At 46.8% G+C, this 24,576-nt stretch overlaps 2 protein-coding genes across 5 annotated transcripts in view; one reads left to right on the top strand and one right to left on the bottom strand.

The window, feature by feature from the left end:
• The window catches only part of LOC122940565 (BRCA2 and CDKN1A interacting protein), a 47,395-nt gene extending 41,376 nt beyond the window's left edge, over positions 1-6,019 (top strand). Inside the window, exons 6-7 of the mRNA XM_044297170.1 lie at positions 3,310-3,478; positions 5,590-6,019. Of these exons, the coding sequence (XP_044153105.1) occupies positions 3,310-3,478; positions 5,590-5,760 (340 nt within the window). The 3' untranslated portion in view covers positions 5,761-6,019. The remainder of the gene's footprint in view (positions 1-3,309; positions 3,479-5,589) is intronic.
• Positions 5,868-24,576, bottom strand: part of DHX32 (DEAH-box helicase 32 (putative)) — a 66,875-nt gene continuing 48,166 nt past the window's right edge. For all 4 annotated transcript variants that reach the window (XM_044297164.1, XM_044297166.1, XM_044297165.1 and 1 more), the window contains 5 exons: positions 16,575-16,766; positions 9,592-9,741; positions 8,944-9,131; positions 8,441-8,622; positions 5,868-6,256 (listed from right to left, as the gene is read on the bottom strand). In XM_044297164.1, the coding sequence (XP_044153099.1) occupies positions 6,064-6,256; positions 8,441-8,622; positions 8,944-9,131; positions 9,592-9,741; positions 16,575-16,766 (905 nt within the window). In that variant the 3' untranslated portion in view covers positions 5,868-6,063. The remainder of the gene's footprint in view (positions 6,257-8,440; positions 8,623-8,943; positions 9,132-9,591; positions 9,742-16,574; positions 16,767-24,576) is intronic.

Here is a 24,576-nt window from a genome sequence, read left to right as displayed (position 1 = left end):
GATCTAAGGAAGGGGGAGCTATGAGATAGAAGATGCCAGACTTCACCTATGGACAAGCGTGCCACCGTTTCTGTTGCAGAGACGCAGGCCGTCCTCTCTGATTTGCTACAGCCTCCTTAAGGGAAATTTATGTGTTCAGAAAAAAAAAAGCATTTACCTGTGGTGGGACGCAGCAGCCTCTATTATACGGCTGACCCCGGACTCTTTGTTAGGTGTCCCTTTAAGATGATGCATTGAGTGTACAGATGGCGTAGAGCGCTTGGTCTGTGTTATCTACTCTAGGGGAGCCTGTGATTTATATGAGATGGTTGTAGTTTAAATTGCTAATTGCAGGTCTTGCAGTAGAGGGGTCACTCTGGGGGGGGTCAGGAAATTACAGGATCGCTTCGCTGCAGTGAGTCTTATTAATCTTCTGCACAGATGAACTAGAATTGCTGGGGGTCATAGTCCCAGTGACCGCACTAAGTGCTTCTGTAGAGTAGAAGCGGATCATGCTGGAATCACTTGGCTTGCAGCCTGTAATTTAATAAGAAGCTGTCAGAGATATGTTGCACTTTTATGTCTTCCATTCTTTCCTCTTGCTTAAATGTCCCAGATAGGAGATGAGTCTTTTTCATGGGGCAACCACTTTAATATCGATACAGTTTTGTGGAATAAAAAAAAAAAATGCATTTTCTTTTATCTAAATAGGTGTAAGTCCTCAGTGTAGACATATAGTTACAAGGTAAAAATCTGAATGTCTGCAGCCACCACCAGGGGGAGCTTGCTGCATACTGTTATACACAGCTCCTGAGCTCCCTCTAGTGGCGAGAACTGTATCATTGTTGTTTCACTTCAACAAGTGGCATTTAACATGTAGAGAAAGCTAATACAAGGCACTTACTAATGTATTGTGATTCTCCTTTGCTGGCTGTATGCATTTTTCCACCACATTATACACTGCTCATTTCCATGGTTACACACCCCTGCAATCCATCAGTGGTGGTCGTGCTTGCACACTATAGGAAAAAGCATCGGCTTCTCTGGTGGCGGAGACCGTGGAAGCGCACATAGGCCGGTGCTTTTTCCTATAGTGTGCAGGCACGACCACTGCTGCTGGATTGCAGAGTGATCGTAACCATGGAAACGAGCAGTGTATAATGTAGTGGAAAAATGAATCCAGCCAGCAAAGGAGGCAATATGTACAATAACAATACATTAGTAAGTGCCTTGTAATAACTTTTTCTCTACCTGACAAATGCCATTTGCTGAAGTGACACAAATCCTTTAACACTAGGGCTATGCATGGATTTGGAGCTCAGAACAACTGAAGGTGCACAAGCTAAGGCCCCATTCACAACCATGTTTTTGGTCCGCATCCGATCCACATTTTTTCGCAGACCACACGCGGGCCCATTTATTTCAAAGGGTCTGCAAAAATGCAGACAGGACACAGTGTGCTGGCCACATCCGTATGTCCATACCGCGGCCCCGCAAAAAAGATAGACACGTCCTAATCTCCATTTTGCAGACAAAAGGTATTATTGCAATGGAGCCCGAGCAAAGTGCGGGATTCACACGGACCGCATCCATATTTTGCAGACTGCAAAGCGGTTACGGTCGAGTGAATGCCCCCTAAAACATAGTTACACAGCGGCTTAAAATCCATGAATGCCAGAGCTCTGCTGCCATGCTGGGAGTAATAGATTCGCAGAGGCTCCAGTGCCACAGGTTACAGATCTGCTATTCAAGCTGTTAGGACATGTTGGAAATTGGAGTCTCGCAGAAACTTGAGAGCCACATGCTGAAGCCATTGCTGGACATGCTGGGATTTGTATATCGGCAGAGGCTGCAGAGCCACAGATTGTAGGCCACTGCTAGGCATTCCACTGGGAGTTGTGGTTTAAGAACAGCTAGAGAGCAAATGGTTGCCAACTGGGAAGGCTGTCAGCGTGTACCAGGAGATGGGCAGGGTGGTGACTGGTTAGCACTGGGGACCTGGCTTTGAGTCCAACACAAGACCACATCTGCATGGAGTTTGTATGGTTCCCTCATACTCTAAACCTGCTTGTAGGTTAATTGGTTTTCTAGGAACAGGGACTGATGTGAAAATCTCTGCAAAGTGCAGAAAAGCCACTTGTTGCACGTTCCAGCGCATCTAGACACTGTTGTAAGGCTAGTTTCACACTAGCGTTCGGCTGTCCGCTCGTGAGCTCCGTTTGAAGGGGCTCACGAGCGGACCCGAACGCTTCCGTCCAGCCCTGATGCAGTCTGAATGGACGCGGATCCGCTCAGAATGCATCAGTCTGGCGGCGTTCAGCCTCCGTTCCGCTCAGCAGGCGACACCTGAACGCTGCTTGCAGCGTTCGGGTGTCCGCCTGGCCGTGCGGAGGCGTGCGGATCCGTCCAGACTTACAATGTAAGTCAATGGGGACGGATCCGTTTGAAGATGCCACAATATGGCTCAATCTTCAAGCGGATCCGTCCCCCATTGACTTTCAATGTAAAAGTCTGGACGGATCCGCTCAGGCTAATTTCACACTTAGCTTTTTTTTGACAATATAATGCAGACGGATCCGTTCAGAACGGATCCGATCGAACGCTAGTGTGAAAGTAGCCTTAACTGGGCCCAAATCTGGCCCAATCTAGTAAATCCTCTGAGCGTAGCCTGGCGAGGGGAACAGAGGCAGGGCCCAATGTGCACCGTAAACTAGAGAAAAGTGTCCGTGTGCCAGACTTATCCTCCAGCCTGAGCCTGGTGCAGGTCTAGACCACCGGTCTAAGCTTACACCAACTTGCGGCCTTCCAGCTGGTGCAAAACAACAGTAGGGCATGGTGGGAGTTGTAGTTTTAAAACAGCTGGAGGGCCGCAGGTTGAGCATGCCTGATCTATACGATTAGTAAATCTGCCCCGGCATCACTTTAAACCAGCACAGTGTTTCTGTAGCTTGGCTGCAAGTATTTACAGAGCAAATGGACATTGGTGATTTCTCTGGCAGTCAATTTGCTTTCCTCGGAGCAGTCACTGTGAAAAAGCCTCCGTCCCGTTCGCCTCCCTCAATGAGCTTGGCTGAGTAGCGACAATTGGGCTCCATTGATTTTGGCTGAGTGGGGAAGGTGCGGCATCTCGTCCTAAAACTTGTATTAGTTCAGTCAGTTCATGATGAGCATGAAATGTCCTATCGATGCTCTACCATCCAGCGTTCCGTTTTTTTTGTGGCTACTTCTCCTTCAATATAATTTGTCGTCTTGTGAAATATTATTATTGTTCTTCTGCCGCGTTCACAGATCCGTGCGTCCTAATTGTTCCCACTTGACCTCTTCAAACAGGAAAGAACTGGCTGAGGCACAACGAACCAACAAGCCCTGCGGGAAATGTTATTACTATCTCTTCATAAGTAAGACCTTCAAGGAAGCGGCAAAGAAATCGGGAGGCGTCGGAACTCAAGGGAAGGAAGAAATGATGTTTGCCAATGCAGAAGAAGAATTTTTCTATGAGGTAAAATACAATTGTTTCTTTACACACCCGTCTCGCCTCTTAAAATTGTAAAGTGTCTTAGAATTTAGTGATGGCAAGCCTCTGGCACTCCAGCTGTGATGAAACTACGACTCTCAGCATGCTCCATTCATTTCTTTGGGGTTCTGAGAACAGCCAAGCAAGCGTTTTTTGTTTTTGTTACATCGCTGGGTGACTATCAGTATGGCTGCTTTTTTTTAACTCCCACAAGGGCCGTCACTTAATATTCATCTTTGCCGGACTCCTGAGCAGCAAAGGTGTTCATCTTTTAATCCCATGCCATTTAGAAGTTGGTTGCGCAGCAAGTGCAGGTGAAGCACCTGAAACCATATGCTTCATCTGTATTTTACTGTGTGGCTGGGTGCGGCCACACATGGTCTATTTAGTGATGGATTTGGATGCACAGCGACAATCCATGGCAAAATCCATACGAGGTACAAGCCGATTTTGACATTGACATGCTGTGATTTTTAAATCCGCACTGCCGGCCAAGCAATGTGTGGATTTCACTGTGCAGAAAACTTTCAGCATGTGATCTAGATGTCATCTGCTTTGCTGCTTACTGTAACTATGTGAGATTTCTCACATAGTTCCACTGTTGGAAAATCCACAGCATCTATGCCACATGTGGCCATACCCTTAGGCTCCATTCACACGACCACGGGGCCGCAGTGTTGCAGACCACAAACAGCAGGTCCTCACAACACGGGCACTGGCTGTATGTACTCCGCATCGTGGTGCCGACCCATTTACTTCACCTGAATCCGCCATCCAGAAGTTGCGGTGAAAGATAGGATGGTATAAAATTAGACTGTGTGCTGGTCGCATCCATTCCTGCCCCATAGAGAATGAATGGGTCTACATCCCTTCTGGATAATTGCGGATTGGGTGCAGACTCATTCTACGGACGTGTGAATGGACCCTAAACATAAGTCCAAGGGAGTGTAAATATTTTTTTTTCAGGGAATTGCTCTTAGTGGAATTCCCTAATATGTGTGGCTGTAAAATGTGGAGCTTCACTGCACAAATTAGAAAATCATAGCTGCTTTCCTCCAAAAACAGCGCCACACCTGTGCACAGGTTCATTCTGGCATTGCAGCTCAGCTCCATTGAAGTGAATCAGGATGATCTGCAGTAACATACAGAACCTCTTGTCAGATGTGGTGCTGTTGTTGGAAGAAAGCAGCCATGTTCTTCCAATCCTGAGCAATTCCATTGACTAGTATACCAGCGAGCCTAAAGGGGTTATTTAAAGCTGTAAACACCCAGGCCCCTCATACAGACAATACTTACCTGGTCCCCGATGCCTCTCGAATCCCTAGGGCAGTCGCTGCATCTCCCTGTTGTGCAGATCTGGCATCTGAACATCTGGCTACGCAAGGAGAGCGGGTCATAGTCGTGGCCGGCTATTGGCTGCACGTCCCCATCGTCTGATGTTGTAATCTGCACAACGGGGCGATGCAGGAGGACACGGGCATTGGGGACCAGGTAAGTATTGTCTGTTTGAGGGGTCCAGGCATGGGGGGAGGGGATACAGCTTTGGATAACCCCTTTAAAGAACGTATTCCATTTGTAAGCCTTAGGCCTCTTGCATACAATTTTTTTATTTTACATTCTGTTTTTTGCGTTCCATATACGGAACCATTCATTTCAATTGATCCGCAAAAAAAACGAAAGGTACTCCGTATGCGTTCAGTTTCCGTAAAAAAAATAGAACATGTCCTATTATTGTCTGCATTACAGACAAGGATAGGACTGTTCTATCAGGGGCCAGCTGTTCCGTAAAAAACGGAATGCACACGGACGTCATCCATATTTTTTGCGGACCGCAAAATACTGAAAAAGCCATACGGTCGTCTGCAAGAGGCTTTAGGGTGCCTTTGGATGCTGCAGATTTTCTTGCAGAATTTTCTGCAACTAAAAATCTGTTCCATTAATTTAAATTGAGCCGCAAGCACGTGAATTTCTGCAAGCCCGATTCTAGTGAATGGAACAGATTTTCTGTCGCGGAAAATTTCGCAACAAAATCCGCAGTGTGCAAAGGCACCCTGATGTCTCTAAACTTGTAACTTTTTCTTTTTCCCCTTTTGCAGAAAGCAGTCTTGAAATTTAACTACTCCGTGCAGGAAGAAAGCGACACCCAGTTGGGAGGAAAGTGGTCCTTTGACGACGTGCCCATGAAACCCCTGAGAACGGTCATGTTGGTCCCGACGGACAGTATGAATTCCGTCATGGAGAAGTTCAAGGAACATCTGTCAGTGTAATTGATATCTGCCCTCTGCAATATAACACTTTGCAGTTTTTGTACTGGTTCATTATGGGGGCTCCCCAGCTCCCGGTTGGTCTCTGAAGCCGGAGTAACACTTCTGCATTAGGAAACAGAATTTATATTTTATTACTATTTTACCAAGACAAAAAAAAAATAGAACTTAAAAAATATACAAAAAGTAAATTTCTAAAGTTGTAACAAAGATCTGCTGTCCGATTCACAGTCATTAAAGTCTTCAGTGTCTTTCCAACACATATTGCACTTGTGTGACGCCTTCTTTATCAGGCGAGAGGGGGGGTTACTGTATATTACATCTTTGTTCCGGAGGATTAGCAGATAGACCTTCCTCATCATCATCATCCTCTGCGTCGTCATCGGGGTCCTGAGGAGCAGGAGCAACAGAAGCAGAGTCTGATGCCTTCTGCAGTAGCTCTTTGCTCTCACTAGGGGGCAGGTTGCTGAAGTAATATTGGGGCGCCAACTGCATGAACCTACACAAAAGAAAAAAAAACAACACCTTTTAACCTAGCTGCTCGCGGCTTTCATCTTTTCTGATGTTACACCTTTGCACAGATTCAGAGTGGATTTTTCAGACAGATATGCAGACTCTACCCCCAGAGACCTTGGAGAGCTGCATATTACACTAATGAAAAGCTCATTGCTACTGAATCTTCTGTGCAAAGAACTGTAATATAAAGGGAAAGAAACAGAGGGGGGAAAAAGTGTGGGGGCGGCCAGAGAGCGAGAACATGCAGAGGTTTTTCCTGTTGTCCCTGCGCTGGAGAGAGATGTCACTTGCTGCAGTGGCAGCCAGGATAATCTGTATTTTATTGAGATCGCAAAAAGCGAGCAGCGTTTCATTCCCATTTACCTCCGCCTGTAAATCCCAGTTTAAACAACAGAGGAAATGAAATGTTATTACTTTTTCTATATAAATGCACTGTACGCTGGCTGTGTGGCCATACACCGACATGGGAAGTGCTCGCCCTGCAGTCTGTGTGAACAGGATCATACTGTGGAGACTGAGGTACATTTTAGAGCAAGCATCCTCAAACTGCGGCCCTCCAGCTGTTGCAAAACTACAACTCCCAGCATGCCCGATCAGCCTACAGCAGGGCATTGTGGGAGTTGTAGTTTTACAACAGCTAGAGGGCCGCAGTTTGAGGATGCCTGTTTTAGGCTACTTTCACACCAGCGTTTCGGTGTCCGCCTGTGAGATCCGTTTCAAGGCTCTCACAAGCGGCCCCAATGCATTCTGAATGGATGCGGATCCGTTCAGAATGTATCAGTTTTGCTCCATTCCGCTCTGGAGGCGGAAACCAAAACGCAGCTTGCAGCGTTTTGGTGTCCACCTGGCCGTGCGGAGCTGTCCTGATTTACAATGTAAGTCAATGGGGACGGATCCGTTTGACGTTGACACAACATGGTGCAATTGCAAACGGATCCGTCCCCCATTGACTTTCAATGTAAAGTCAGGACGGATCCGTCTGACTAACAATTAGACTTTTTTTTACATAGAATGGAGACTGATCCGTTCTGAATGGATACCATGGTTTGCATTCATAGGTGCGGATCCGCCTGTGCAGATACCCGACGGATCCGCACCTGACGCAGGTGTGAAAGTAGCCTTAGATGGTCTAAATCCTGCAAAAATAAATCTATAAAAAAAAAATTGGCTAAAAATACACAGCTCCTATTATTGGTGCATCCAGCAAGGGGCACACACATGCATTAAACAGGGATGTCAAACTCGTGGCCCTCCAGCTGTTGCAAAACTACAACTCCCATCATGCCTGGGCATACTGCAGCTATCAGGGAATGCTGGGAGTTGTAGTTTTGCAACATCTGGAGGGCCGCAGTTTAAACATGCCTGCTGTAGAGGGTCTATCCTCAGGATAGGACCATCAATATCTGATCTGCAGAGGTCCAATACCCCCTGCAGTTGCTCCAGTGCCGAAAGTACACAGATCGGTCCAACGTGTAGTGGACGGAACTAGTTACTGCTGCGCTGCTCCCTTTGAAGTGCACAATGGATGGAGCTGTGCTCTTAAACAGTGATCAGTGGGGGTGCGATGCACCGGACCCCTGCCGATCAGATATTAATGGCCTATATTGTGAGGAGCAATTCTTTAAAGGTGCTGTTCACCATCTCAGACATTTATGGTATAACCACAGGTAAGACCCTCATTATCTCCATAATAGGGGGTGCCCTGCCTGGTGAGGTGGTGACTGAATAGAAAGTTAGCCGCTCATGTGTGCTACCCTGTCCATTCAGCCGAGTGGTGACTCCTATAGAAGTGAATGGACAGCACTGCGCACACGTGTGGTCGCCTCTCCACCTCAGAGGTGAGACCCGCATCTATTAGACATTTATGACTTATCCTGTGGTTATGTCATGAACATCTATGATGGGAATGCCCCCTTTAATACCGTATGTAAATGGACAGTGACCATTTGTACTTGACTAACCAGGTTGGTTTTGAAGACTATATAGTACCTGTAGGTCCTCTTCACATAGACAGCACCTGCGGGGTAGGGATCGGCCACTGCCTCTTCTATATCCCATCAAATTCTCCCCTCAACCCCAAAATTCTAAATAAAGCTTCTTGGACCCTGGAACCACTACTTTCAGCCATTCTTGGTTTCAAATTAAGATCTGGGGTGTGAGTACTTACAGGTCTGGTGAGATTTCGGAGGCAACCCTGATACAGCTTCTGTCTGCTACACTGAATTCATGGAACAGGACCCACTCTGGAATGACGTGGTTGAGGCAGTACCCAGAATCGGGATGGAGCTGCCCCACTTGTTTGTGTGTCAGCATGATGTAGTTTCCGGAGCCATCAACATCTCGAGCAATCTAGGGAAAAGAAAGAAGAAGAAAAAATGTGATACCCCTTCATATGTTGAAATTAAAGGGGCTGTTCTGGATTACTGTGAATGTCAACCCCTGAACATCATTCGGAGCTTCTTTTTTTTGATATGACACAACCGATTTAAGGCGGGTTGTGCAACTTGGATGACCCCCTTCCTTATGGAAGCGACCCCGATAGCTGCCTGAAGCCCCGTGTCGATCACTTACTAATTAGATTGCTCTTCTATGGACATTACGTAAGGCGGTAGGCTTGCATTTAGTCTCTAAATCACAATGTGCTCGGGGTGGCAGCCATTGTTTTCTTACTTGCATGAAGTATCCAGACAGCAGCGATCTCTTTATGTTCATTACATTTTCATCGGAGTCAAAAGCTGGTTCGGACACAGGAAGCTCAATTCTCTTCATGATGTCCAAGAGCTCTGCCCGTATGACACATGCCATCTCCAGCGCGGTGTAGTTCAGCAGGTGATCCTGGCACCATCTCTCAATGTCATCTGTACAAAAAATTAAAAAGGCAAGTGAATAAGACACTGAGGATTTTACACAGAGACTATCATTATCTGCAAACGTAAAACTAGGTCATATCCCATAGAAGGTCAACAGAGGAGAAATGAAGGATTAAAGAGCCAACTGAAATTAGGTCATCCATGGTCTTCAGACCAAGTACCACTCCTTGCAGTGCCTTGCTGTTCTGACTAATAGATGTCAGAGGACTTATATTATGTCCATATGTCCCAACATCACAACTCTGCAACCCATTGAGATATTTTTAGGGGAGCAATTTAGGACTTGTTGAGGCCAACTCAACCACTTGATCACCTTTATCACCGGTATGAGCAAAGAGTGGTGTTTTCCCTTGCAATTTGGTAATGCTATAGATTTCTACCACCCATGGGATCAGGATAGGCCCCCGGATTATCGTACCGTGAGGCAGAGATGATGTACAGTACTCACACTGACTGGCATTGATGATCTTCATCTGGTCATATTCTCTGTAGATGTTTAGAAGAGTGAAGTGATCTCCTGCAGGGTGCAGAAACTTTCTTCTGTTGCTTTGCTTGGTGACATCAGCTTCATGGACTAAATCCAGAGAACAGTCAGGAGCTTGAAAAGAAAGATATTAAAGATTCAGGTGAACAGGTGGCTCGATGAGCTACAATCCATAAATCATCCAAAAAGGGGTTTTCTGGGATAATTCAAAATCTTGGACAACCCCTGCAAGGTCTTAAAATGTTCATATGTGCCCACATTGCTGAGAAAAATGAAGTTTTAAAAGGGTTTTCTGAGATTATTATATTTTTTTTACCTGATCGGTGGAGGTCCAACACCTGGGATCCCCGTCCATTCAGCTGGAGCGCTGCTGCCTTCTCTCCGCTCACCTAGCGCCGTACAATGCTTGGTATCGCACTCAGCCCCATTAACTTCTACTCCTGGGCCATGTGACAGATGAACATGCAGTCATTGGAGCGCCACTGCCTTCTTGAACAGCTGATCAGTGGGGGTCCTGGGTGTCGAACCCCCAACAGATACTGATGACGTAACTCTCGGAAAACCCCTTAAATATATGCAAATGAGACATTAGGAGCAACGAGGGAGTTGCCTTTAAACCTAGAGGCTCTGCTCTCTCTGCAACTGCTGTGCCCTCTGCACTTTGATCGACTTAGGAGAAGTCAGGGCGGGGTGTGATGATGTTTACACTGCCAGGACCTGTCAAAGTGCAGAGGGCGCAACAGTTTTAGAAAGAGCTGAGCCTCTAGGTGTAACGGCAACGCCCCCGTTGCTCCTAGAGGCTCATTTGTATATATCAAAACATCATTTTTTTTCAGCAATGCGGACACATATGAACATGAGACGCCTTCAGCTGCCAAGCGGACATGGAACAGGTCAGCCAGTGTCCTAGGTACAAAACTGCTGACAGATTCCCTTTAAGGAAAGACATATTCTCCCTTGGAATAAAGTATCGAGGGGAATGTATCACAAGAACATTCCGGTCCTGTTAATGCACCCCAAGACTGGCTGTTGTGTAAACCCAAGCCCAAAAGTCAGTGCATGGGGAACAGATCACTACTGCAGCCACTACCAACATGGGGTGCCCTTTAAATCGTTAATTTCTAACGATAATTTGTTTTCCCTTAGTCCTAACAGTGGCACAGATGGGGTATTCTGCCCCTGTGGACTGGTTAGGAGAGGTGGAAGTTTAATGAACAAATAAAAAACACTGGCATGTACACGCCCTCCCTGCCCCCAATAAAGAGGGGCGTAGCCCTCATGCTATTGTGTAATAACAAGTAGACAAAAAATAATAATAATAAACAAGGGGGGGAAATTTGTGTGCCACTGTTAGGACTAAGGGAAAACAAATTATCGTTAGAAATTAACGATTCCCTTACGTCCTAACCAGTGGCACAGATGGGGATTTAGCAAGTAGAAACCCCCATGGGAGGGTCCTCATGCCTGGCGGAAGATAACACTGTCCGGCCAAATGAGGAATAACCATGTATTCTAGTATCCACTCTATAGTGTGAGATAAAAGTGGAGTGAGAACTCCAAGAAGCTGACTTACAGATCACATCCAATGGGATCAAGCTTCTCTCTGCAAAAGAAGTGGCCACTGCTCGAGTAGAGTGGGCCCTTACAAATTCAGGGGGCTCCGAGCCCTGAGACATATAAGACTCCCGAATTGCCTCTTTAATCCAGCGACTGATGGAGGGCTTAGAGGCTTTCCTCCCCTTATGGGTACCGGAAAAAAGGATAAGGAGGGTTTCATCCTTCCTAAATACCTTGGAGCGTTCCAGGTAAATCCTAAGACATCTCGCAATGTCGAGGGTATGGAGCCCTCTTTCCTCAGAGGAGGGGGATGGAGCCAATGTTGGTAGGGAGATCACCTGGTTAATATTGTCAAAGGAGGGAACCTTTGGGATGAAGGTAGGTAAAAATTTGAGGAGTACCCGATCCTGCAGGAACTTTGTATAAGGCTCAAAGGCAGAAAAAGCCTGGAGTTCCCCAACTCGCTTTGCAGAGGTAACAGCCAACAAGGTGGTGATCTTCCAGGTTAGAAACCTGAATCCCGCCTCCTCTAGGGGCTCAAAGGGGGGAGATGATAACCCCCTGAGCACGACCGATAAATCCCAAACCGGGATGGGTCTGATTACTGTAGGCTTTAATCTTGAGGCTCCCTTCAGGAATCTCTTGATAAGGGGGTCTTGAGAAACAGCTCTGTTGAGACAAGCAGAGATTGCTGAGATCTGCACTTTAAGGGTAGCGGGTGATAGCCCCCTGTCCAGACCGTCCTGTAGAAACTGTAGGATCATCGGGATGGAAGCTTCAGCGGATGTTTGCTGATGCCTAGAACACCAGGACGAAAAAATCTTCCAGATTCTGGAGTAGGCCTTGTTGGTCGCTTCTGATCTGGAGTGCTCCAGGGTTCTCAAGACAGACCCCGATAGCCCTTCTATCCTTGGAAGGGACTGATCAACCTCCAGGCTGTCAGGTTGAACATTTGAAGATTTGAGGAGACCTGGGTGCCCCCCGACACCAGTACTCTCTCTGGGGGAAGCCTCAGAAATTGACCCCGACTCATCTGTAGGAGTTGGGTAAACCAAGCTCTTTTCGGCCAGTATGGGATAATGGCGATAACTGACGCTTGGTCCTGCCTGATTTTCATCAAGACCCTTGGTATCAAGGAAATTGGAGGGAAGATGTAGGCCAGCCTGAACCTCCATGAGATTGACAGTGCATCTATTGCCACCGGGTTGTCCTCTCTGTAAAGGGAGCAATACCTCTCCACCTTGGTGTTGAACCTCGTTGCCATGAGATCGATCTCTGGCATGCCCCACCTGAGTGTTATCTCCTTGAAGACCTCTGGATGAAGTGACCATTCTCCGGTTGGAAGACCTCGGCTCAGGCGATCCGCAATCACATTGTGAACTCCGCGAATGTGAACGGCTGATAAGTGGGTGAGGTTCAGTTCTGCCCAATCCAAAATCACCCCTATCTCTCTCAGGAGACTTTGTGACCTCGTGCCTCCCTGCTTGTTGATATACAACACAGCGGTCATGCTGTCTGACTGTACCTTCACTGCCTTCCCTCGAATGATGGGAGCAAAATGAAGAAGAGCTAGTCTGATTGCTCTGATCTCCAGGAGATTCGATGACAATAACCTCTCCTGAGGTGTCCAAGTTCCCTGGACTGTTTTGTCCTGAAGATGCGCACCCCAGCCTACTAGGGATGCGTCTGAAGTAAGTATGATCCAAGAGGGCTGGATCAGGGACTTGCCGTCCATGAGGTGGGACCACCACCTCAGAGAGGATCGGACTTTGTAAGGCAGGGAGAGCACGGAATTGAGTCCTACCGGACTGTGATTCCACTTGGCTAATACTTCCGACTGGAGCGGACGTAGATGCCATAATGCCCAAGGTACCGCCTCTGCGGTTGAAGACATTAGTCCCAACATCCTCATCCACGTTCGGATTGTTACCTGTTTTGGTACAGAGAGGGAATGGGCTGTCTGTTGTACGGTTTGCCTTCTTTCGGGAGTGAGATGAATCGTCATCCTGACTGAATCCACCATGAACCCCAGGAACCTTACTGAGGTGGCTGGTTGGAGTTGGGATTTGTCCCAATTGATTATCCATCCTAACTGATGTAGGAATGTAACAGCCTGTTGGATGTGTTGGGACAGGATCGCTTGGGAAGGAGCTCTGAGGAGCCAGTCGTCCAGGTATGGAACTATGCTCAAGCCTTGAAGTCTTAGTGCGGCCACCACAGAGACCACCACTTTGGTGAAAGTGTGTGGGGCTGAAGAAATCCCAAACGGGAGGGCCACAAACTGAAAATGCTTTAGGACCCCCCCCCCGATGTTTACCGCGATCCTTAAGAATCTTCTGGACCCAGGATGGATGGGAATATGGAGATAAGCATCCTTGAGGTCCAAGGTTGCCAGGAAATCTCCCGGCATAAGAAGATTGGTCACTGACTGGATAGTTTCCATACGGAACTTCTTTTGTCTTATGAAACGGTTGAAGAACCTCAGATCTATAATCATTCTCCACCCTCCGGTACTCTTGGGTACCAGGAAAACTGGGGAGTAGATACCTGTTCCCCTCTCTTGGAGAGGAACCTCCTCTAAGGCCCCCTTCTGGAAGTATTCTAGTACGTAACTTTCTAGAATCTTCTGCTTGTTGCTGGGAAGAAGCCTTGCCTGGACAAATTTGTCCAGAGGCCGACTGCTCAAGTCTACCAGGTAGCCCTGAGAAATTACACGCAGGACCCAACTGTCCTGGATATGATCCTGCCAACAAGGTAGAAAATGTTGTAGGCGACCGCCTACGGGAATGTGGGGAGAAGGGAGCCCGAGATTTCCAGTCAGACCGGCTAAATACCAAGAGCCTCGAGGAGGCCCGCAATCAGAGCGCCGAGGACTTCTTGGGGGGTCTAGAACCCCGAGAGGATTTCCCTCCTCTACGGGAACCCCAATTCCTCTGGGGTCTGGGTTGCGGTTCCGCTCTGGAACCATACCCCCTGCCCCGACCACGAAAGGACTGCTGGGGAAGGGACTTACCCTTCTTGTCCGACAGCCCCTCCATTATTTGGTCCAGCTCTGCACCAAAAAGTTTGCCGGGTTCGTACGCCATGGCACACAGATTGTGCTTTGAGGTCGTATCGGCCTTCCAGGGTTTCAACCACAGCGGACGCCTGCCCGCGGTTGAAAGGGCCATAGACTTAGATGCCAGCTTCAGTTGTTGTGGAGCTGCGTCGCACAAGTAATCAATGGCAAGGCTGGCCGTCTTGCATGAGGCCAGAATGTCGTCCCTAGAGACCCCATGGTCCAGGTCAGACTCAATTTGGGAGAACCTTGGTTTTCAGAAAATTCGCCACTTCGGACGACGCAATCGCGACTGAGGCGGAGGCGGAGGCCGAGGAATAGGCGCGCCTAAGGGCGCAGTCCGCCTTCCGGTCCATCGGGTCCAACAAACTTGACCCGTCGTCTGAAGGGATCAGGGTCCTCCTGGATAATTTTGCAATTGCCATGTCCACCTTCGGGACAGGCCCCCAGGAAGATACCTGATCCTCCTTGACCGGGAACACGGCCTTGAACCTTTTGGTCAACACTGGACCCTTCTCTGGCTTTCTCCACTCTGTTTTCATCAGAGATAGGAGAGAATCATCTGCTTTAAAGGCCCTAGGCCCCCTAGAGGCAGAGAATGAGGCTTCCCCCGGGTCAACGTCCTGGTCCCCCGACCGGACGGACTTTAGTAGGAAAATCCATCCTCCTCGTCCGAGGAGGAGGCGGAACCTTCCCTCGCCTCCTGACCCCCCGAGACCTCCATCGCACGATGGGGGGAGGAGGGACGATGACGCTTGGCGACCAGGGCATTCTTCAGTTCCTGGATAGAGGCGTTGACCTGGGTCATGTTGGACTCCATGTACCCCTTCACCCAATCAACCACGTCGTGGACAGATGGCTCCAACTGGGGGATTGACTTGGCCCTACAGGGTGGGCAGCGGGAGAAGTCGTAAGAGTCCTCCAGGACAATCTGGCAGTCATGGCACTGCAGGTGGCGCCTCTTGCCCGCGGATTTCCTGCCGGGGTCTCGCTCTCCGTCACCAGTCGACGACATGGCTGAAAATTAAAGAAACATGAATTTAGCAAAATTCAAGGAAACAAAGCTTAATCGCAAGTTTCAGGATCTTTACCCAGAAGATCCTAGCAAGCTCTTTTATAGAAACAACGATTTTCAGCACAGAGGTAGCAAGACTCTCTAGCACCAAACACCAAACCACACTCAAGGTTAACAGCAAGCTGCGCTCCAGGAGACTGAACTTGGAGCTTCACCAAGTTTAAATAGGTCGTTTTGGCGCCAAAAAAGAAAGTCCCGCCCACAAAGGGGCGGGGTAATCTTAAGGGTTTATAACTTGGTCTACAATGACCAAAATATAACTATGTGCCCCAGAGAGGGAACCTAAACATTCAAAAGGCCCCCCACGGCCCTAAATAATCAAAAAAGAACAACCCCGGCAGCGCGGCAGCGCTCCGGAGACAGACCCGGAAGTGACGTCACCCGACGTCACTTCCGCAAGATGGCGGCGCCCAGCAGAACATGCGGACGCCGCTACCGCCGCTCCAGCTGCTCCCGCTCCTACCCCGGCCACACCACCTGGCAAAGAGGTAAGCCCAAGCGTGATAGGGCTCAGTGCAGGAGCGGAAACTAGCCAAGGCCCGAGACACGTCCTCCGGCCGCATAGAAGGAGCGGCTTAGTTCCCAAAGGGAACAAAATATCAAAAAAGGGGAAAAGAATACACTCTCCCCACCCGAGGGGGGGGGGGGGGGGGGGGAGTGCACCACCCGTCCCGTCCTGTCCGCAGGACAGAAAAAAACACAATAGCATGAGGGCTACGCCCCTCTTTATTGGGGGCAGGGAGGGCGTGTACATGCCAGTGTTTTTTATTTGTTCATTAAACTTCCACCTGTCCTAACCAGTCCACAGGGGCAGAATACCCCATCTGTGCCACTGGTTAGGACGTAAGGGAACCACACTGCGTTAATGGGAGCATATCCGCCATAGTTTTGGGACATCCACTTGGCCTATGTGCAGTAATATACCGATGCCACAGCCTTTTCTGAAGCTACACTACCAATTCTCTGGCTCCCGTTTGCAGTGTCAAGACAATGCAATCACATTTAAATAAACGTTTCGTTCCAAGAGATTTCCTGTGCAGAATATTTTCTATTGTACTGAGTGTTTCAATTGCGCTATCAGTGTCATCTGTTCTATTGAAACGCCAATTGTTTTGCAGTTAGAGGTAATGCAACTTTCATTTGCATGACAATAACATTGTCCCAGGCCGTGTTTGCTCATTGCATTGATCAGACCCTGGCTCTCCGAGCCCTGGAGTGGGAAGCCCCCCCCTCTCCACTGTTTTACATGCACAATACCTGTCACCATGGCAGCCAGCGTCAGCAGTTCATTCACACAATCAAACTCGCAGGCAGCAAGAATAGATTTCGATAGCTGCGGATCCAGCGGAAATTCAGACATGATGATTCCAAATTCGGAAAGGTTTCCATCATTGTCAAGTGCTGCCAGGTAATCCAGGTCTTCTAAGGCTTGCATGAGACTCTCAGGGTCTGGAGGGAAGAACGTAGAGACAAGTATATTAGTGGATAATAATTGTCATCTCCAGGGGACTGCGGCGGCAGCGGCCTTCAACTTTTACCTTTCTTTACCCTGGAGGGTCTGGATGCTGGTATAATGGAGCGGTGACACATCACAATATTACTCCTCCATATCCAGCACGTGAAAGCTCTAAAAAGAACTCCGGACTAAACCCGATAGCAGCAAAAACTGCTCAAAAAGTGCAAATCAAGTCATCCAGGATAGCAAACCATAGGACGCCATTACTATACAGAAGCCAAAGTCATAAGGTGCTAATGTAAAGGCAACCAAGTCCTAAGGATACGCAAAATGTAGGGCCCAACGTTCCATGGCTATGGAACCCCAAGGTGTGGGGCACCAATGTTCCCAAGAAGTGAGATCTTAAAAAAATCTATCAAACCACCTTTAACACCAGGGTTTTTTTAGGTCCAAAATTCTTTGACGATTAAGAATTCTTAATATATCTTTAAGACAAATCAAAACTTCATTTTCTTAAGCAGAACTCCAAATCCCTTGCATAGAGAGATCAAGGCTATGGACACCTTTGGGGCAATTTTTTATGATTGCATTCTACTTATTTTAGGATAAAAAAAAAAATCTTTTAACCAATTTTGGGAATTGGTCCTTAGAAGGGTTAAAAATCTGTCTGTTTGCAGAGTATCACTTCTCAGTCCTGTCAGCTAATGTGTGGCCCTTGTCCCTGATCTCCGGAACTCAAACACTCATTTAAGCCATATTCTTATCAGTTTCATAAGAGTTTAACAATAACGAGTGTTTATGAGGTCAGGAGATCAGAGATAAGGCTTGAAAACGAGCAGTCAGACGACGGGACTGAGAAGTGATTCTCTGCAAAGAGACTGATTTTAAACCCCTGTATCTAAAAAACAACTGAACTTTAAAAAAAAAATAAAAAAAATTAAAAAATACGGTGAGTAAAATGCAATAAGTAAAAAAAATTCCCCTGAATTTGTCCATAGCCTTAAAGTAATACAATTCTGTATCTCTGAAGCCGCCACCACAAGGGGGAGCTAGGATGCTTACCACATACTAACTCCTTGGCGACATCTGCCATACATTCTCAGGCCCTATTTCTAAGGGTCCATTCACACGTCCGTCCGTGATCCGCAAAACACGGACACCGGCAATGAGCAATCCGCATTTTGCGGACCGCACATCGCCGGCGCCCTCATAGAAAATGCCTTTTCTTGTCCGCAAATGCGGAACGGAATTTTTGTGGAACGAAGTGCGGATCCGCAAATGCGGACAGCACATTCCGGCCCTGTTGAAAATGAATGGGTCCGCACCTGCGGAACGGATGCGGACCCATTTTGCGGACGTGTGAATGGACCCTTAGAATGTGATAGTTGTAGTGGAGACCTGTAAATGGTTTCATTCTGCCCCTGGTGTATTGCACAGATATATTTATTCCGCCTTGCATTCAGCTGCTATGGCTTACTAGCCTTTATCAGTGCAAGATCAGAAAGCCATGGCACTAGGGAGCTGGGATTTTGAAAGCCCTAATCAAAGTTACATCAAGATTAGGGTAAGGGTGAAAAGAACCCATACAACACCTCTTTTAAACTATTAGAAATACACCAAGGCTTTGTTAAAGGGTTTGTCCAGGATAAGTTTCCTTTCTTCTAGAATCAACAGTACTCTTGATCTACGGCGGTGTCTGGTGTTGCAACATTCAACTAAATAGGGATGAGATGTAATACCAGACACAGCCTATGAACAAGGGTGGCACTGTTTCTAGAAGAAAAAATAAATAATTTTTTTTGGGGAAACCTGGACAGAAGACACTCACGTGCTTGGTTCTAAGGATACAACTGTGGTACTCCATGCTATTTAGCAGCCACTGTTCTTACACCCCAGATGACTTTTTGTTTTTTTGTTCTTTTTTTTACCTATGACCACCCGAATGCCCATTTTAAGGGACTCCGAGATGCTTCTGTACCACTAGGTTAAGTACCAGAGGGGGTCCTATTAGCGGGATTAGATTGCCAGAAATGTCTCCTCCAGGCCTTCACTGAAATCCCATGTTTTGTGGACAGATGCTGAATGGTGTCCGGCCAAGGACTTTCTAGTACGCCGGAATATTTATTAGTTGGAAGGTTTAATGCGAGCAGCGGCGAGACCTTGTAACGTTAAAGCGGTGAAGCGGAAAGAATGTCAGCAGCCGGCCAAGAAATGAGGAAGTGCATCTCAAATATAGGACACAAGACGGACGTTGGTGCTACTCAGAGGACACAAAATGGAGTGAAACACAAGAAACAACTCTACAGCAAATTACGTAGTAATTGTGAGTAATCTTCGGGGGGGGGGGGGGGGGGGATAGTATTGCATTTTACCCATTTTTGCCAGATAAGAATATTATTATTTTTTCAAAAATGTTCAGCCGTTTCTCAGATACAAGGGTTCAACCTGTTTGCAATCTTTCACAGTCCGTTTTTTTCTGAATCCAGTCATCTGACAGCTCATGCGTAGCTCTTAGCTCTGATCTCCTGACCTCAAACACTTAAGCTTAAAAGGGGTATTCCCATCACAGACAATGGGGGCATACTGCGAAGTGTGCAAGAACGGAACGGGGAAGGTGGCGGAGGGCACACAGCGCATGCCAAGCCACCCTCCTTTTATTTCTATGGGGCTGCCGAAAATGGGATATCGCTGAATCGGCTATTTCCGTCGGCCCCCTAGGAAAGAATGGGAGTGGTGGCCGCGCAACGCGGTGCGCTCCCATTCACTTGTAGGAGGTGAGCGCTTGGTGGTGGCCCTCCAGCCACCACTCTCACCAGTTCCATTCTCTGTGTAGGTGCTGGTCCCAGAGGTGCACCCATCAGACAATGGGGGCATATCCTAGCGATGGGACTACCCCTTTAAGAATTTAGCTACAATGAGTGTTTATGAGGTCAGAAGATCAGGGAGAAGAGCTACACGAGCGGTCAGATGACAAGATTCAAAGAAAACAGACGGTGACAGCTTGCAAACAGACTGATTTTAACCCTTGTATCTCGAAAACAGCTGAACTTCTTTTTTTCATAAAGACCAGCTGAAAGAACCATTTATAGCCCAAACTGAGTAAAATGCTGTATGGAGCTGTAATAAGGCTGTGTGCATACGGCTCACGTACTCCATTGCGGTACATTTTCTGCACACCACTTTTGTTTTGTATGTAGCCCTGATTTGCTGTGCAAATCTATTTATTCCCAGCTGCCGTTCCCAGACGCTTTGGCAAAGAAAGAGTTAATGAAGGTCATGTGAACTAGTCGGGAGACCTTGCACTCTATTATGTCCAATTCATTTTCATGTGCTTCGCTGCGCCTGAACAGGGTAACACGTTTGCTGGCTTTGTTCATTTCAATTACAGCGGGGAATTAGCTGGGCTACAATTGTACTTATAGGACAAGTAGTGATTTTTTTTTTTTCCCCCGACAAAACCGTAACCCCAATTAATCTTCAGAAAGCGGCCCAGGATTTATTTGGAAAGTGCATCAATAAAACCACGAATGATTGAGCTGCACAGCTATAACGGCAGGGGCAATACTAAAAGAATTTACCTTAAAGGGGTTGCCTAACTTCAGCAAATAGCATTTATTATATAAAGTTAATACAAAGGCACTTACTAATGTACTGCGATTGTCCATATTGCTTCCTTTGCTGGCAGGATTCATTTATCAATCACATTATACACTGCTCCTTTCTATGGTTACGGCCACTCTGCAATCCATCAGAAAAAGCACCAGCCTATGTGCCGTCCCAAGGTCCCTGCCACCAGAGAGGCCGGCGCTTTTTCCTATAGTGTGCAAGCACGACCACCACTGATGGATTGCAGGGTGGTCGTAACCATGGATACGAGCAGTGCATAATGTGATGAAAAAATGAAACAAGCCAGCAAAGGAGGCAATATGGACAATCACAATACATTAGTAAGGGCCTTGTATTAACTTCTGCGCCTTCCCCTAGGGCCCTCTATATAACACGCGTCCCAGGTGTAGGAATTGCCGAGTGGTATAGTGCTGCCTCAAATGTCTCTTTATGCATGTCACGGTGCTCCTACCCGGACACGGCTGGACCCCAAGCTTTGGCTCCGAAGTAATAAATAGGGGGAATAATTGTGGGATAATGTTTATTTACTTGAATAAACATTTCTCCAAACGGTTTACAGGCTTTGCCTTGGTTCCAGCAGGCTTTAGCATGAAACTGGCAGGCAAACTCCACTCTGCTATATCTGTTTCTCTCAGACTCTGCTGTACTGACAGGCTGGCTGTATAACTCAGCTTCTTCTGTATGCTGCACTTCACTTTGTAGTCTGACTCTAGGTTATGCCAGGGAACTTTCCTCCTGGCTCCTGAGGCTTCAAGCTTTGGCCTCCATGGCCAGCAGAGCTTAAGGTGCTCTGGCTGGCATGGGCACGTCCAGCAGAGAAATGCCCCGGCACACCCTTCCTCTAGCAGGGGGGTAAACTAGACCTGACTAGAACTTTTGCCCCACCGTTCCTGCAGGAAGTAGGACAGAGGGGGGTTAGAATGGAATGGAAGGTTCCTATCTAACTGTAGCTCTGCCATATTTTCTGCCACCTGCTGGTGAACCAGGCACATTACATGTGAACATAACAAAATAGGAATGCACGTTGTATAGGACCTGGAATAAATGCATAAGATGACATGAGGTTAGACCAATAAGGACAGTAGCAAGGTGCAGAAGTGGTAACACCACTCGGGGGTGTTACACTTTCTCTACATAATAAATGCCATCTGCTGAAGTGAGACAACCCCTTTAATGTTTTCACCACAGATATGAACATTATTCTGCCCTTTCAGCTCCATATTGTCATCCCCTGGGGGCGGGTAATGCTGCTAGTTCTAGGAAAGTGAGAATACCTGTAAACGAGTGCAGAAAACAGAAAACCTGTGCAGTTTTTTTGTTCGTTTCCGCACCAGATCCCCACCAAAAACCGCATGTGTTACTTGTGGTGCAGATCTCACCTTTGCATGGGAAAGCACATAGATTTTACGCTGTGCTTAAAAAAGCAATTTTCTTCACAGGAATAGCCCTAAATAAATAGTATATTACTAAAATGAAGGAGAAAGAATGTCACCATTTACCAATCACCATCAATAATGTGTTCACCATATTGTAAGGATTATTATTAGAGATGAGCCAATTTCATATTTTAAAAATCGTTCCCACTTCGTTTGTCGGTAAAAGGTGAATTGCGTTATGGATTACGTTACCACGGACCATAACGCAATTCTATGACGGAATGCATAAAGATTTTTATAAGAGGTTTTTACAAGATTACCAAATACACTTTTGTGATATTTCATACTAACTTATTTGTTACTTTTTGGTAACAATAACTTTGAAGAAAACTTTTTTACCATAAAAGAAAAAAGCTGGAAAGTAAGAATTCTATTTTTCTGCCATAACTTTTACTATAAAGATTACGCTACAGATCTCCGTGAGATTTGAACCGCAGGCCTTCTGTACAGTCAACAGCTGCCTTATCCGTCCTCTATAGAAAAACTCTGCTGTCAAAATGAGATTTTTTATGCCTTATAGTATTACAGTTTTTTTTTAATTAAATATGACAAATAACACAAAACCGTATTTGATATCCCTGCAATCATAATAACCTGTACAAAATATACTAAACATATTATTCATGGCGATTGGTAAACACCGTTAAATAAAAATGTTTTTTTTCTGTATGGAGGCCTGAAATTCCAGATGGAAGCCCTGGGTCCAAGCCTGCTTGAAGCCATGCTGGGAAAACCACGCTCATAGACATCACATCTGCAGGGAAGGGTCCAGGAGAATGAGCAGAACACCGTGTCTACAGGGCAGAGCCTTACGAGCTTTACCGCACCTCAGATGCAGACGTGATGTCATCAGGATAGGGAACCAACATAGTGGGAAATGTCACATGACCACGGAGTATTCCAGATAAACTATCACTATTAGGGAGTTATAACATGTTGTTTCCTGTCAACTGATGCCGAAAATTGAAAAACCAGAATACTCCCTTAACTTTGTCTACATAATACTGTAATTGCCATTTGTAAAGTGAGACAACCCCTTCAATGTCTAGGCACCTTCTGGAAAGCAAATCTAAAAAACGCCACGTTGTGGAGTCGGTAAGCCAAACTTCTGACTCTGACGACCATTCCACTGAAGAAACACGCAACTCGCTTCTCTATGCTTTAATTAATTCACAAGTCCCTTTAAGAACCAGCGTCAAGGCATAAAATATATTGGCGTGGAGCCTTGGACTGTCAGCATTGAAGGTGACATCTGTGGAGAACAGGAGTTAATGCTTTTCCTCCTCGCTTTGTGGGTGGTATTTCTAGCACAACAAGATCAATATTCCACTAATGAATATTTTTGCCTAGAGATTGTATGCGGTTTATTCACAGATTGCTGGGGCAGCCGGGTCCAGAGAACTGGTTAACCTTTTAAGCATCTAACTTCAGAGATGTCAATCCAATATTTCTGTAAACATCTAAAGCGGCCTTCACAGCGGTGCTTGCATTTCTGACAAAATGATGCCTCATGGTCCACAAGTGCAGGTCCCCAGATCAGGGGGATTCTGCAAAAGTCTTGTATCATATCGTACCCAGCAATAGCTAGGTATGGATGGCACAGCCAGGGTTAACAATCCTGGCTCAGCTCTTGTAGGAGGTTAGGATGGATAATTGGAGACCTTAGAATTTGCATGGCTGAGCACTGGAGACAGTAAGGTATCCCCGCTACCAAAGCTGCTAAGACTTTACTGCAGTGAGGGACACTGTTAAAGGGCTTCTGTCACCCCACTAAAGTAATATTTTTTTTTTGGGGCTAGTTAAATTCCTTATACTGCGATATATGAAAATATAATGGTGTTACTTGCTGGTAGCCGCCGCAAAAAAACGCCCCCTCGTCGTGTTGATTGACAGGGCCAGCCGCGATCTCCTCCTCCGGCCGGCCCTGTCAGCATTTCAAAAATCGCGCGCCGCTGTTCATTCGGCGCAGGCGCTCTGAGATGAGGAGGCTCGCCTCCTCAGCACTCCCTCAGTGCGCCTGCGCCGATGACATCACCGAAAGAGAAGACGTCATCGGCGCAGGCGCACTGAGGGAGTGCTGAGGAGGCGAGCCTCCTCATCTCAGAGCGCCTGCGCCGAATGAACAGAGGCGCGCGATTTTTGAAATGCTGACAGGGCCGGCCGGAGGAGGAGATCGCGGCTGGCCCTGTCAATCAACACGACGAGGGGGCGTTTTTTTGCGGCGGCTTCCAGCAAGTAGACGCCCTACTTGCTGGTAGAGACCTGATTTACATATTATAAAAGTTTGTTTTTATAAGAAACTGCTGAAGGAAAGTAAGTAATACCATTATATTTTCATATATCGCAGTATAAGGAATTTAACTAGCCCAAAAAAAAAAAAAAAAGAAGAGACTTTAGTGGGGTGACAGAAGCCCTTTAAAGACACCGTTCACACCTGGAAACAACTTGGTCAGTCGTATCTCTAAAACCCTGTTATCCTGCATTGGACATTAGAGCCACCATTGCCTGCCTTTGATTCTGCAGGAAGAGACTTGAGACAGATAGAGAGGAAGAAGGCCATAACTCCCATCCTTGCCTAACTCCATACACCGCTATCTGGGAGATAATTACACTGTGTACAGCTGGAACGGTGTTGGATGTACTACAACTCCTATTTTGCAAGTACATATAGACATTAATTCTGCTACATTTGATATGGTTACTGACTCCTACACCATACGCTACACCTAAACCATAAGAT

Source organism: Bufo gargarizans, chromosome 6 (genome assembly GCF_014858855.1).
Source record: "Bufo gargarizans isolate SCDJY-AF-19 chromosome 6, ASM1485885v1, whole genome shotgun sequence".
NCBI lineage: Eukaryota > Metazoa > Chordata > Amphibia > Anura > Bufonidae > Bufo > Bufo gargarizans.
Note: the sequence above shows the minus strand (reverse complement) of the source record. Positions and strands in the feature narration are given on the sequence as shown.